The 15945-nt window shown below is 44.2% G+C and overlaps 1 protein-coding gene across 2 annotated transcripts in view; it reads right to left on the bottom strand.

Moving 5' to 3' along the window:
• LOC111967690 (formin-like protein 1) overlaps nt 1–15945 on the bottom strand; it is a 66148-nt gene that overhangs the window by 1229 nt on the left and 48974 nt on the right. For both annotated transcript variants that reach the window (XM_023992929.2, XM_070444846.1), the window contains exons 15-24: nt 5217–5447; nt 4935–5059; nt 4413–4615; nt 3790–4024; nt 3595–3663; nt 3395–3475; nt 1775–2068; nt 1168–1269; nt 843–947; nt 595–703 (exon numbers count right to left, since the gene is read on the bottom strand). In XM_023992929.2, coding sequence (XP_023848697.1) covers nt 595–703; nt 843–947; nt 1168–1269; nt 1775–2068; nt 3395–3475; nt 3595–3663; nt 3790–4024; nt 4413–4615; nt 4935–5059; nt 5217–5447 — 1554 coding nt within the window. The remainder of the gene's footprint in view (nt 1–594; nt 704–842; nt 948–1167; nt 1270–1774; nt 2069–3394; nt 3476–3594; nt 3664–3789; nt 4025–4412; nt 4616–4934; nt 5060–5216; nt 5448–15945) is intronic.

Here is a 15945-nt window from a genome sequence, read left to right as displayed (position 1 = left end):
TGGCATTTCTAGACATGGGAATACGCCTTATTCTCAGAACAAGAATAGACTGACGAGTTTCAGAGAAAGTTCTTTGTTTTGCCCATTCTGAGCTGTAATCGAACCCCCAAAATGCTGATGCTCCAGATACTTAACGTGTCGAAAGAAGGCCAGTTTTATTGCTTCGTTATCAGAACAACAGTTTTCAGTTTCAGTTTTTTTGTGCTAACATAATTGCGAAAGGCGTTTTCTAATGATCAATTAGCCTTTTAAAATTATAAACTTGGATTAGCTAACACAACGTGCCATTGGAACACAGGAGTGATGGTTGCTGACAATGCACCTCTATACGCCTATGTAGATATTCCATAAACAAATCGTAATTTACAATAGTAATTTACAACATTAACAATGTCTACACTGTATTTCTGATCAATTTGATGTTATTTTAATGGACATTTTTTTTAAACTTTTCTTTCAAAAACAAGGACATTTCCAAGTGAGCCCAAACTTTTGAACGGTAGTGTATATATATATATATACATACATACACACACACACACAATGAGTGTACTGGAGACCTCAACCCATTATCCCTGACCCCACCAGGCCCACCTGTGATGATGTCCTCGATGGCTCCATCCTTGCCCTCCCGAACCAGGGGGGTCACCTGCCGCCTCTTCAGCTCCGCTATCAGATCCATCTGGGGCATCATGGGTACCTGCTATGGGAGGGTGGGGGGGTCAAAGGGCAGGCAAAAAGAGTTGGGGTCTAAATTATACACGTGTTGAAGGTAAGTGGAGTGAGTCAACTCTCTCAGTGCCTTATCGCTCCTACGTGCTTGGTAATGTGTCACGGACTACCTTCTGGGATATTTCAGGCTTAGGCGAGGTTGACAGTGGCCCAGTTTTCCATTCGCTGGACAGCACATCCTGCTTTTTCCTCTGCTCATTCTCCTGCTCTGCTAGCTGCCCGGGGGGGGGTTATAAAGACATTTGTAATCATTTATGTATGGAACACTGTCACATTAATGCAACAGTTACGGTTTGATGTGTGGCAAAGAGCTCAGCTCGTCTATGTTGATACATGAACGTACTTACGTTTTAATAGTCGGCTGTGTAAGTACTGTATGAACGATTGAATGAATTGAATCAACGAACAACGTAATCAGTCAACGTGGTGACTAACCTTATAGGCCTTGATGAACCTAACAAAGACGGGGAAGAACAYGGAGGGAGGTGTGGTTTTAGGGTTCTCTCCAAAGTACTCCACCGCTGATTCATACACATCCTAAAATGAGAGAGAMGAAAAGATCATACCTCCATTACACTGTACTTCATTGCTTTCTGTAGCAGTACTGTTTTACAAATATTATTAGCCTCTCCTAAATTAATTTAGTATAGTGCAATAAAACTRTTACTAGGTTAGCCACTGTGATTATTATTATTTGACCCTGCTGGTCATCTATGAACGTTTGAACATCTTGGCCATGTACTGTTATAATCTCCATCCAGCACAGTCAGAAAAGGACTGGCCACCCCTCAGAGCCTGGTTCCTCTCTAGGTTTCTTCCTAGGTTCCTGCCTCTCTCAAGAGTTTTTCCTAGCCACCGTGCTTCTACATCTGCATTGCTTGCTGTTTGGGGTTTTAGGCTGGGTTTCTGTATAGCACTTTGTGACATCGGCTGATATAAAAAGGGCTTTATAAATACATTTGATTGATATATTAGGCTGTACATTTTGCCACACTGATTGTCAATTTTTTATATRTATTTATATTTAGTAGGGAGATTTGACCTGGGCTGTCTTGCCATCTCCTACTACAGAGTCCAGCAGGTCATTGTTGCTGGTGAGGAACTCCTGCAACACAGAGTTGTCTTCGTGTATGGCAAACTCCTTCCGGGTCACCTGCATGCCCCTCTCCAGGGCACGCAGGTCCTGCAGAATGCTGTCCAGGGACACCAGAGCAGCCTTGTCCAAGAAGTACAGCTCGCCGTGGAAGGCTTGGAGCTCGGGGTATTTCTCCTGKATGATGTTCACTATGAAGTGAAGCAGAGTCTGTCTCCGGTCTGTGGACTTGGTGTCTAACAGCTAGATTGAATAGAAAGAAAGCAAGTTGCACACGCTATTCAGTATATGCTCCAGACTATTTCATGGGTAAACCTAATAACCAAGAAGGTACCATGTTGCCAAAACTTTGAAGGTCAAATGCAGCTGTTTTTATAACTGTTACCCAGAAATATCAAATAATTTCTGGGTAACAGTTAAGTACCTTACTATGCTTGTCTTCAATTAAAATGGTCAAAAAGAAACAAAAATAGCTTCTTAGCAAAGAGCAATTTCTCAAGCAAGAATTTAGTTAGGACTGCCTGGGAGTGGTCTGGGGGGGGGGCTGAAAACTAGCTGCTATTGGCAGAGAGTGACATCACCAGGCAGGCCAAAACTCCATCCCACCAAAACAGGCTGAAATTTCAGGTGCTCTTTTCAAACAGCTCTTAAACTTAAAGGGTATTATAATCATTTTCACAACTTCACAGTATTATTCCAACCTCATAGTGTGGAAATATATATAAGACACAGGAAAATCACGTTTTTGAGCCATATTTAGTGGGAACCAATGGAGGGGCAGCAGGTAGCCTAGCGGTTAGGGCGTTGGACTAGTAACCGAAAGGTTGCAAGATCGAATCCCTGAGCTGACAAAGGTAAAAATCTGTCGTTCTGCCCCTGAACAAGGCCCCTGAACAACCCACTGTTCCTAGGCCGTCATTGAAAATAAGAATTTGTTCTGAACTGACTTGCCTAGTTAAATAAAGGTTACATTTTTATTTTTTATAAATAAAAAAGGATACAAATTCAAAAGGTTAGCCTGATCCCAGATCTGTATTCGCTTTAGGACAGTGGTAGTCAGAGGGGTTGGCGATAGCACATACAGTCCTGAGATCAGATAATCAAGGGATACAGCACCCCATCAAAATGAGAAATACAGCGTGATCAAGAGCAAATGTCTCCAATCCTGATGATCAAGTTGTTACTCGTCTCCAATTAAATCCATGTTGACGTTAATTGATGGTTTGGGTAACTCTGCCTGTCATTGATTATCATCAGCAATCATTGTGAGTTGAGACATCCTCCACAGCTCCAATGTAGTGTTCTATTCATTCAGTCACTGTGGCTAATTGAGARTAGGCCTGTCACAATCGGTTATCTCTGGATCTCTGAGTCCCATTTGAGCATATTACCGTAGATAATCAATTAGACGCTGTGCTAAAATGACATTCTGCTAACCCAAGTGAATYTTCCGGACTAGGGTTGGAGTACAAAACCGATGTGTCTCATCGTAAGAAAAGGAACACAAAATGAGCCTCGAACATTTGGTTGATAAATATAGTATGCTTTATGTTTGAAGTCTTTYCTCACCAAGTCGAGACTCTGCAGGCGGAACCCGTAGGCTGCTCCTCTCTTACTGCTGTTCATGTAGTTTCCAAAGGCTAGGATGATCTTAGGAACAGAAGAGGCGCACCAAAGTTAGACACCGATGTCGTGTCATCATACAAAACGAAACAACATAGCCGCACACCATCATGCAGCGTATCAAAAGAGCAGTCCCCTAACAGTACCTCAAGGATCTTCTTCAGCTTGCTAGAGGACTTGATTGACATTGAGGCAGCGATGATTGCATTGAGTTGCTGTTGGAGAGATGGGAACATATTACGGTGGATTTCTGGCATTTTGGGGAAGCTTTGCGCGTCTGACTAGATGATAAAACATTGAAACAATCTTGAAATAACATTGTTTACAGTATTTCTACTGACCGGCTGGATGAGCTGGATGCTCTCTGGGAAGTTGCCCATGAAGGTGAGCGTACTGATGCGCTGGGGCAGGCGGGGTATCTTGCCAAAGCGTACCATAAAGCGGTCCTCCTCGGGGAGCTCGTCCAGGGGCCTCCCGTCTCGCTCGTAGTTCTGGATGAGCTTGACTTCGTACTCTGAGGGGATGAAACGCTCCAGTAGCTCCAGGAAGTCCAGGCTCAGMGCTTCCTGGTTATACCTGTGGAGAGAGCAAGGGTTATGTACAACTACTACTTAATACTACGTGTACAACTACTACGCTGTTCATACACTTCGATTATTGTAAACTGACAATAGAAGTGAGTTATGAGTGCAGTGATCCTTCACACATTTCACATTGGTTATAAGTTTATCAGTTACTATCACATGCTTAGTAAAACCATAGCTAACTATACATTCCTCTCTCTGGCTGTGCATAGTCACACTACAAAAAGGTATACATTTAACATGTCTGTCATCCAACCGCTCTTATCCAGAGYGACTTASAGTCAATGCATTCAACTATATATAGTAGTTCTACTTCTAGTCTTACGCACAATTTACATGTGGTATAATTTTCTTATAACAACTTGATAACAGACACRTACGTCTCTATGGAAGTACAGATGTCTGAGGCGGCCATGCCTCCCTTGCGCAGGGTGATGGCCAGGTTCTTGGCTCTGTTGGGCTCCAGTAGGGACACTTTGCTGGGGGTYTTCTGGGCCACCTTCGCTCTCAGGGTCCCCACGTCAGCCGGGTCAGTCTGGGCCTTGGTCTTAAACTGCTCCTCAAAGGCATCCATGTTTAGCTCCTAGGACATGGAGTGGAGAGGTGGATGACTAATGCAGGAGCTGTTGGTAATGTCCAAACTGTGCGATTTACAGTTGAACAAGTCGTTGATTCAGCAGGAAATGTTGTCAAATGACGGGAGACAAATCCGATAGAGGGAGAAATACAAAGGATTTCAGGATGACAGAAGAAAGAGAAACGAGAGAGCGGCTGAGAAAGAGGGATGGAAAGACTGGAAGGAGAAGAAAGAGAATCAGCRGTCACATACAGACGAGGACAGGTTGAGATGGACAAGAATACAGATTTGTARGCAGATAGCTAGTAGACTACTGTGGTCTCACCCCCAACACGAGCTCATCATCCAGATCATTGAAGACGGTTCCAGACACCTGGTTGGGTTTAAGGGCCTGCCAGTTCAGTGAAGGCATACGGTACTTAGTCTGAATGGGCTTCTTGTTTCTGTTACCTGTCCAGAAGARGAACACATCATTTTTTTCATTGTGTAAAACCATTTCTAAYGGCCAGTCCTTGTTTAGTGGGATCCAATTAACTGAAAGTTTTGTCATTAGAAACACGACTGACAGAACTATATAGACCTATATAGACCTATAGTGTTAGCTTACCAGTGTGTCCATCAGGCATACCCCCAAATGGTGGGGGCATTCCACCGCCCGGAGGTGGTGGGGGCATACCACCCCCTGGAGGAGGTGGGGGCGGAGGAGGTGGTGCAGTCGAGCATGTAGGGGGAGGAGGATGGGGAGAGGCTTGTGCTGTGGCCACTGTTGAACCAGGTAATTGTGGAGGAGGGGGAGGGACTACTGATGTGGGAGGGCCCTCGACAGTCGTGATTTGTTCTGTGGATGCAGGGAAAATGAAACAATGTCTTTTTTTTTATGATGAAATGGGTTCCATAAACCAAACTAAATTAATATTTAAAGAGTTTATTTCCAAAGCACAATATCTACCAATTTTTCASATTTGTGTTTTTCCRTCAGAAATGATTGCTGATGGGTACCTTCATTTGTGTGTAAATATGACTGTTTTCAGATGTTTTATTCATAGATTTGAGAACGCTATATATTCATTGTTTAGCTGGAATGGAATGTTCGTATCCTGTATATTTGACTGTGATATGTGGTTGTCTAACCTATCCATCTTATAGGCAGAGTGCAGTCAAAAACATGATTTCCAGTGTGTTTTATATACAAAATAATGGAAACACTTGAGTAAATGAGAGATACAAAGTATATTGAAAGTAGGTGCTTCCACCCAGGTGCGGTTCATGATTTAATTAAGCAATTGACATCCCATCATACTTAGGGTCATGTATAAAAATACTGGGCAGGACATTATTTTGGCTACCATGGCTCTGCCCCCGTAGGACAACAATGCCCCCATACRCAGGGCACGAGTGGTCACTGAATGGTTTGATAAGCATGAAAACGATGTAAACCATATGCCATGGCCGTCTCAGTCTGTCGTGCTCTAGATGGCACGGTATAATTCAATTGACAATGGAGACTGAAGTACTATAACTTTTACCTTTATATCTGAAGCATGGTAAGAACTAACTCTGTGCATGCAGGCACACATCAAACTGCAAGACAGCTCATTTACATATCCCCTTGACCGTCAACCTCAAGAGTGATACTGATTGGCTGTTAAACACAAGAGAGTTATGGACTATCATTAAAAGGTGTATAACTCCATATATTACATCCCCCCTCTTAGTTAGAGCTTACATAACCTTTTAACAATACTTTTTTTTAAACAAGAATATAGTCCTTTTAATACTGCTGTCGAGTCAATGGTAGATGGTGGTCTAGTTCCACTTACAATGCCAGGTTTTACATCTGACTCACTCAAGCACATAGTCCTGTAGCCTCACTGGTAGTTTAGTACACCTGGCTGCTCTGGTGCACTGACTGGTGTGAGTCTCTATGACAGAGGGTTCCGGTGCACCGACTGGTGTGAGTCTCTATGACCGAGGCTTCTGGTGCTCTGTCATTTGTCATGTTCTGTCTGTGTTCCTTTGTGTCTCTTTGTTCGACCTCCTGGTCTGAATCAGAGTCAGTGATTGTGACTTCTTCATTATCCCTGTACCTGGCTGTTCTGCCAGGTCTGAGATGCTTTCTGTTTCTGCGGTAGCGACCTCCTTCGGGTGTGATGATATCACATGATCTCGGTTCATCTCTGATTCTCACCACTGTTGCTGGCTGCCATCCTTTTGCCGTCTCCATGCATACTCTTTCTCCCTCCCCGAAACAAAGGAAGCGGTGACGCCGTTTTGTCGTAGCTGGTCTTCTGCTGCAGCTGTCTGCGTTTCAAGCCACGCTGGACATTTTTGGGAGTCACTGGCTGAAGGGCGGCTTGACTTCTAGGTAGGTTGGAGCGTAGGACAAGTCCCGTGAGTAACTGAGCAGCGGAGTACTGCAGACCCCGGGACAGGTGTGTTTCTCATGTTCGGGAGAGCTGCGAGAGGGTCGACACCTGTCTATGATGCCGACTTTAGCACGTTTTTCACTGACTGAATGGTCCTCTCAGCCATTCCGTTTGACTGGGGAAAACCCTGGACTAGAATGAGTGATTTTGAAACCCCACTCTTTTGCAAACTGAGCCATCTCAGCACTTGTAAAGGATACATGATCTGCAATCAGTTCAGCTGCACAACCATGTCTAGCAAACACAGCTTTGAACTTTGCTACGACAGTACCTGATGTCTTGTCCGACAGCACCTCTGGTTATTTGGAGTAGTAGTCCACTATCAGAAGCAGTGAGCGTCCTTGGAACGTAACGATTTTTTGCCATGGAGTGTCAGGCACTGTGTGTGGTAGGAGTGGTTCCTTTTGGTTGCTGGGCGGTTTTTCTTGACAGGAAGGGCACGATTCGACCATCATTCAGACATCATCAGCGAGGCCTGGCCAATAAATGCGAGCTCTGGCATGTGCTAAGGAGCGTTGAATGCCCTGATGTGCAATGTGGAGCCTTTTAAGTACCTCAGCTCTAAAAGTCTTTGAGAATGATAATACGTTTGTTTACCGGGAGTAGTCCATCTTCAATGTAAAGAGAGTCTCTGATGTGCCAGTAGGTTTGCGCTTTCAGTGGTGCACTTTTCTTCTTGTCTGGCCATCCATCTCTGTGTAGGTTCCTCAGCAGCCGCATCTCACTGTCTGCATCTGTGACTGCTCTCAGCTGCTGCATAACAGCACCCTCCAGTGGCTGATGTGTGGAGACTGCCTAAATGACTTTCTCGTCACTGAGGTCGCACTCTTCATGTGTGGCAGTCTGGTGTACAGCCCTGGATAGCGTGTCTGCAGTTAACATGTCTTAACCTGGGGTGTAGACGATGTGAATGTCGAATTTCTGTATTTGAAGCAGCATCCTTCGAAGAAAAGGTTGGCAGGCGCCTTTCCAATAGGCTTGGTGATTATAGCCTCAAGTGGTTTGTGGTCAGACACCATAGACATACTGGTGAAACGTCTTCAGTGAAAACAAGATTACCAGGAGTTCTTTTCCTATCTGGGCATCATTTTGTTCTGCCCCAGACAGAGCTCTGGATGCAAAGTCTATAGGCTGTTAACCTTGAATCAGAACAGCTCCAAGTCCCTCTCTGGATGCATCAGCATGTATTTCAATCTCTTCCTGTGGATTGAAGAGTTTCAGCAGCGGCGTCGTGGAGACGGCTTTCTTCAGTCTCTCCAGTGCTGCTTGTTGTTCTGGGTGCCACTGCCATGCCATGTCATGTCCTTCCTGAGGAACATTCTGAGTGGTGCAGTGAGCGTGGCTTCATCTCGGATATACTGGGTTAGGAAACGTGTGTCATACCCAGTAATCTCCGTCGACCTTTTCTGTCTTCTGGTGGGGGCATCTGTGTGACTGCTGTCGCCTTGATGACGGGCCCCATGTACTTCCCTTCACTCACCCTGTAATGCATCTTGTCAGCGTTGAACCTCACATTCAGACGGATGGCTCTGTCCATCACCTGCTGTAGAATGCGGTCATGCTCTTCTTCGGTGGCTGCTGCAATTGTCAGGTCATCTGCAATTACACAGACACCACCGATGTCACCAAAACTCTCCGAGTTAATCTGCTGAAATACCTTCGCTGGCACTTTTTACGCCAAAAGGTAAGGGATTAAACCGGCACCTCCCCTATGGGGTATTGAATGTCCAAAGATCTGATTCTTGCCAATACGCCTCCTTCTCATCTTGGATAGTGAAGCTCTTCTTGCCTGCTAGTTGGCATTGCACATCCTCTGAGGTGGGAACGGAGAAGTGTTGGCCCTGTATGGCCTTGTTCAGGTCCTTAGGATCCAAACACACACTGAAACATTTTTATTTTGTGTTATGACCAGGCTGTTCGCCCACGCTGATGGTTTTGTTACTTTGCTGACCACACCCCTCTGCTCTTGAATGTCCAATGTCTCTTTCAGCCTGTCGAACACAGCATATGGGATTGAACAGGAGGGACTTTTGGATCAATGTAGATGTGGTGCTGGCCTGGAAACTCACTGAGTCCTTTAAACCCAGATGCATAGCGCTTGAGTAGCTCTTCCTTGGAGCATGGCGGTAGCGGTGTGTCAGAAGCACTCAGGTCTCTCTGCCTAGTGGTGGTGTGTCAGATGCACACAGGCCTCTCTGCCCAGTAGTGGTGTGTCAGATGCACTCAGGCCTCCCTGCCTAGTGGTGGTGTGTCAGATGCACTCAGGCCTCTCTGCCTCGTAATGGTGTGTCAGATGCACTCAGGCCTCCCTGCCTAGTGGTGGTGTGTCAGATGCACTCAGGCCTCNCTGCCTAGTGGTGGTGTGTCAGATGCACTCAGGCCTCTCTGCCTTGTAGTGGTGTGTCAGATGCACTCAGGTCTCTCTGCCTAGTGGTGGTGTGTCAGATGCACACAGGCCTCTCTGCCCAGTAGTGGTGTGTCAGATGCACTCAGGCCTCTCTGCCTCGTAATGGTGTGTCAGATGCACTCAGGCCTCTCTGCCTAGTGGTGGTGTGTCAGATGCACACAGGCCTCTCTGCATAGTGGTGGTGTGTCAGATGCACTCAGGCCTCCCTGCCTAGTGGTGGTGTGTCAGATGCACACAGGCCTCCCTGCCTAGTGGTGGTGTGTCAGATGCACTCAGGCCTCTCTGCCTCGTAATGGTGTGTCAGATGCACTCAGGCCTCCCTGCCTCGTAGTGGTGTGTCAGATGCACTCAGGTCTCTCTGCCTCGTAGTGGTGTGTCAGATGCATCTGTAACACAGAACTGTAGATGGGCTTGTTTGTGCACTTGCTATGCGGGTGCCTCCATAGGCTATGAGTACAGTCTCAGCCTCTTTCACATTGAATTGCTTGGGCAATTTGTCTCCTATTGCTTGTGGAAGCACATTGGCTTTAGCTCCCGTGTCTAACTTAAAGTTGACCGCCTGTCCACCTATACGGAAGTTTGTGTGCCAGCCAGCATCTTTTTTGCATGCTTGTCACTGCACCTATGAACAACATGTCTAGTTCCTTGACCTCGGTTATAACAGGAGCAACTTCTGTCCCTGATGTACACACTGCTGCTAAGTAATTTCTCTTGACATATTTTTTTTTACACTCAAGTCTTTGTCTGCTGCTCGCTGGTGAAGTGCGCGGCCTGCCTTTGTTCTGACTGTGCTCGTGATTGCTTAAGATGGCGCCCCTTTTTTCCATAGCACGGCGCAAACTGTTCTGTGCTACTGCTAGCTGACATAGCTTTAGCCCGAGCTGATGTAACTTCTTTTGCACGGCAAACATCTATGGCCTTAGCTTGGGTTAAATCTGAAATGGAGAGTAGCTTCTCTCTTAGTCCACTATCTGTGACACGAAACACAATTTTGTCCCTTAGCATTTAGATCCTCAGTGTCTGAACTCACAGCACTCAGTCTCAGTTTGGTTATACACTTGTCAATACCTGCCTGTTCATTGAACTTGTGTCCAAAACGGATGTCTCTGGAACACAGTATTCCTGGGTGGAGTAGTTTTCAAACGCTTTCATCACCTGGGCCAGTTTCTTGTTTTCCGGGTCAGCATATGTGATCTCCATCTTATAGTATATCTCCAGCGCGTCTTCGCCGATGCAGTGTAGCAAAACTGCTATTGTCCTAGCCTCTGGCTTGTCAGTTAGACCACTGGCTAAGTAGTACAAGTTCAGTATTTGTTCCCATTTCTGCCAGTTTTCTGCGAGGTTTCCAGTCAACAACAACGGATATGGTGGTGTAATTGACTGCATTGCTACTAATCTCAAACTTGATAGCTAACAATATCAAAGTAACGTTATGTTGTTTCACTCACGTTAGCGTTAGCCTGCTAACTAGCCACTCATTTTAGTAGTCTGCTGGTGAAGTCATCATTCTCACTCATGCAGTTTAATCTTCTGCCACTTCTGACACCACATCGTGCTCTAGATGGCACGATATAATTACATTGACAATGGAGACTGAAGTACTATAACTTTTACCTTTATACCTGAAGCATGGTAAGAACTAACTCTGTGCATGCAGGCACACATCAAACTGCAAGACAGCTCATTTACATATCCCCTTGACCTTCAACCTCAAGAGTGATACTGATTGGCTGTTAAACATAAGAGAGTTATGGCCTATCATTATTTTTTTTAACTTTTATTTAACTATGCAAGTTAGTTAAGAACAAATTGTTATTTACAATGACTGTCTACCAAAATGCAAAAGGCCTCCTGCGGGGACAGGGGCTGGGATTAAAAATAAAGAAATATAGGACAAAACACACATCACTGCAAGAGAGACACCACAACACTACATAAAGAGAGACCTAAGACAACAACATAGCATGGCAGTAACACATGACAACAACGTGGTAGCAACAACATGGCAGCAGCACAACATGGTAGCAGCACAAAACATGTAACAAACATTATTGGGCACAGACAACAGCACAAAGGCAAGAAGGTAAAGACAACAATACGTCATGCAAAGCAGCCACAACTGTCAGTAAGAATGTCCATGATTGAGTCGTTGAATGAAGAGACGTTTTTTGCAGCTCATTCCAGTCGCTAGCTGCAGCGAACTGAAAAGAGGAGCGACTCAGGGATGTGTGTGCTTTGGGGACCTTTAACAGAATGTGACCGGCAGAACGGGCGTTGTATGCGGAGGATAAGGGCTGCAGTAGGTATCTCAGCTAGGGGGGAGTGAAGCCTAAGAGGGTTTTTATAAATAGGCATCAACTTGTGGGTCTTGAGACGGATATACAGAGATGACCAGTTTACAGAGGAGTAATGCAGTAGTAGCTCTAGCTCTAAACCCTCAGAGGTAGTAATCACACCGGTTGGGAGAGGGGTATTCTTCTTACCGAACCACATTACCTTTGTTTTGGAGGTGTTCAGAACAAGGTTAAGGGTAGAGAAAGCTGGTTGGACACCAAGAAAGCTTTGTTGTAGAGCGTTTAACACAAAATCCAGGGAGGGGCCAGCTGAGTATAAGACAGTATCATCTACATATACATGGATGAAAGAGCTTCCTACTGCCTGAGCTGTTGTTGATGTAAATTGAGAAGAGCGTGGGGCCTAGGATCGAGCGTTGGGGTACTCCCTTGTGACAGGCACACTGCACTTCATACACTGCACTCTTTGAGAGAGGTAGTTAGCAAACCAGGCCAAAGACCCTTCAGAGACACCAATACTCCTTAGCCGACCCACAAGAATGGTATGGTCTACCGTATCAAAAGCTTTGGCCATGTCAATAAAAATAGCAGCACAACATTGCTTTGAATCAAGGGCAATTGTGACATCATTTAGGACCTTTAAGGTCGCAGTGACACATCCATAACCTGAGCAGAAACCAGATTGCATACAATAGACATCAACTAAAATAAAATAAAATAAATAAACTTGATTGATTGAATAGACATCAACGAAGCCAGTCAGTTGATTATTGACAAGTTTTTCCAATACTTTTGATAAACAAGGCAAAATCGAAATAGGCCTATAACAGTTAGGATCAGCTTGATCTCCCCCTTTAAATGAAGGACGCACCGTGGCTGCCTTCCAAGCAATGGGAAGCTCCCCAGAGAGAAGACACAGATTAAAAAGGTCAGAGATTGGCGGGACGCACCGTGGCTGCCTTCCAAGCAATGGGAAGCTCCCCAGAGAGAAGACACAGGTTAAAAAGGTCAGAGATCGGCTTGGCGATGATAGGGGCTGCAACTTTAAAGCAGAAAGGATCTCAACCATCTGACCCAGATGTTTTTTGGGGGGTAAAGTGTAAGGAGCTCCTTTAGCACCTCAGACTCAGTGACTGTCTATAGGGAGAAACTTATTAGAAGGGGCAGGGGGAAAAGAGGGAGGAGCATCGGGGCTAGTCTCATTAGAAGGCGTGGGAGATGAGGAAATGTTGGACGGGCAATGAGGCATGGCTGAGTCGAATAGGAATCCTGACTTAATGAAGTGGTGATTAAAGAGCTTAGACATGTGCTCCTAGTCATTAACAGCCACATCATCAACATTAAGGGACATGGGCAGCTGTGAGGAGAAGGGCTTATTCTCCAGGTCTTTAATCATTTCCCAGAACTTCTTGGAGTTAGACCCACTTAGAGAGAACTGCTCCTTAAAATAACTAACTTTGGCTGAGTTCCGGATAGCCTGAGTGCAGTTATTTCTCATTTGCTTGAATGAGAGCCAGTCAGCCTGAGTATGCGTGTGCTGAGCTTTTCTCCAAATTGAATTCTTGAGGTGGAGCAACTCATCATTAAAGGTGTATAGCGCCATATATTACACAGTCACCAGATCTCAACCAAATAGAACACTTATGGGTATTCTGGACCAATGCCTGAGACAGCGTTTTCCACCACCATCAACAAAACACCAAATGACTAAATTTCTCATGGAAGAATGGTGTCACATCCCTCCAATAGAGTTCCAGACACTTGTAGAATGTATGCCAAGGTGCATTGAAGCTGTTCTGGCCAACACCATATTAAGAAACTTTATGTTGGTGTTTCCTTTATTTTGTCAGTTACCTGTATATTCCATACTATGAGGTCGGAATAATACTGTGAAATTGTGAAAATTATAATAATGCCCTTTTAGAGTAAGAGTTGTTTGAAAAGACCACTGAAATTACAGCCTGTTTTGGTGGGATGGAGTTTAGGCCTACCTGGTGACATAAATTACAATGCCTTCAGAAAGCATTCACACCCCTTTACTTTTCCCACATTTTGTTATGTTACAGCCTGAATTTAAAATGTATTAAATTCAGATATTTTGGGGTCACTGGCCTATACACAACACCCTTTAAAACCTCTCTGGGGCAGGTGGGACGCAATCGTCCCACCTGGCCAATAGCCAGGGAAAATGCGCCATATTCAAATAAAATGATATAAAAATCAAACTTTCATTAAATCACACATGTAAGATACCAAATTAAAGCTACACTCGTTGTGAATCCAGCAAACATGTCAGATTTCAAAAAGGCTTTTCGGCGAAAGCATAAGATGCTATTATCTGATGATAGCACAACAGTAAACAAAGAGAGTAGCATATTCCAACACTGCAGGCACGACACAAAACGCAGAAATAAAATATAAATCATGCCTTACCTTTGACGAAATTCTTTTGTTGGCACTCCAATATGTCCCATAAATATCACAAATGGTCCTTTTGTTCGATTAATTCCGTCGATATATATCCAAAATGTCAATTTATTTGGACCGTTTCATCCAGAAAAACACAGCTTCCAACTTTCGCAACATCACTACAAAATATATCAAAAGTTACATGTAAACTTTACCAAAACATTTCAAACTACTTTTGTAATACAACGTTAGGTATTTGTAAACGTTAATAATCGATCAATTTGAAGACGGGATGATCTGTGTTCAATACAAAAAGAAAACAAACTGACGCAACTTTTTTCGTAACGTGCCTCTCTCAAACAATTTACTTAATTTGACCCTCATTTACAATAGCCCTACTTCTTCATTACACAAAGGAGTAACCTCAACCGATTTCCAAGGACTGGTGACATCCAGTGGAAGCGGTAGGAACTGCAAGCAAGTCCCTTCGAAATCTGGTGTCTCTAAGAAAACTCATTGAAAAGACAGTGACATCAAAAAAATAAAAGTTCTGAATGGTTTGTCCTCGGGGTTTTGCCTGCTACATAAGTTCTGTTATTCTCACAGACATGATTCAAACAGTTTTAGAAACTTCAGAGTGTTTTCTATCCAAATCTACTAATAATATGCATATCGTATATTATGGGGATGAGTAGCAGGCAGTTGAATTTTGGCATGCTATTTATCCAAAAGTGAAAATGCTGCCCCCTGCCCTGAAGAAGTTTTAATGTAGAAGTGGAATTTTGTTTTCAGACATTTCTACAAATTAATAAAAAATGAAAAGCTGAAATGTCTTGTGCCAATAAGTATTCAACCCCTTTGGTACAGTACAATTCAAAAAGCAGCCATTGAATATCCCTTTGAGCATGGTGAAGTTATTTATTACACTTTGGATGGTGTGTCAATACGCACAGTCATTACAAAGATACAGGCATCCTTCCTAACTCAGTTGCCAGAGAGGAAGGAAATCTCTCAGGGATTTCACCATGAGGCCAATGGTGTGTGACTTTAAAACAGTTACAGTGTTTAAAACTTCTTTGGGGTAGGGGGCAGTATTTTCACGTCCGGATGAAAAGCATGCCCAGAGTAAACGGCCTGCTACAAAGCCATAAAAGCTAGAATATGCATATTATTGGTAGATGTGGATAGAAAACACAATGAATATTCTAAAACTGTTTGAATGATGTCTGTGAGTATAACAGAACTCATCAGGCAGGCAAAAACCTGAGAAAAAATCCAACCAGGAAGTGGGAAATCTGAGGTTGGTCGATTTTCAACTCAGCTCCTATTGAAGATACAGTGGGATATTGGTAATGTTGCACTTCCTAAGGCTTCCACTAGATGTCAACAGTGGTTAGAACCTTGTCTGATGCCTCTACTGTTTAGTGGGGCCGAAGCAGAGAGGAATGAGTCAGGTCTGCCATGAGGTGACCATGCTCTGACCATGCGCGTTCACATGAGAGCGAGCTCTGTTCCATTGCAATTCTGAAGACACAGGAATACTCCGGTTGGAACATTATTGAAGAATTATGTTAAAAACATCCTAAAGATTGATTCAATACTTCGTTTGTCATGTTTTTACGGACTGTAATATAACTTTTTTAACTTTTCGTTCGTACTTTCCGCTGGACCTGCCCGCACGTCGTGAGTTTGGAAAGTGTACTGAACGCTAGAACAACAAGGAGGAATTTGGACATAAATGATGGACATTATCGAACAAAACAAACATTTATTGTGGAACTGGGATTCCTGGGAGTGCAT

This window comes from Salvelinus sp. IW2-2015, linkage group LG8, assembly GCF_002910315.2.
Source record: "Salvelinus sp. IW2-2015 linkage group LG8, ASM291031v2, whole genome shotgun sequence".
NCBI lineage: Eukaryota > Metazoa > Chordata > Actinopteri > Salmoniformes > Salmonidae > Salvelinus > Salvelinus sp. IW2-2015.
Note: the sequence above shows the minus strand (reverse complement) of the source record. Positions and strands in the feature narration are given on the sequence as shown.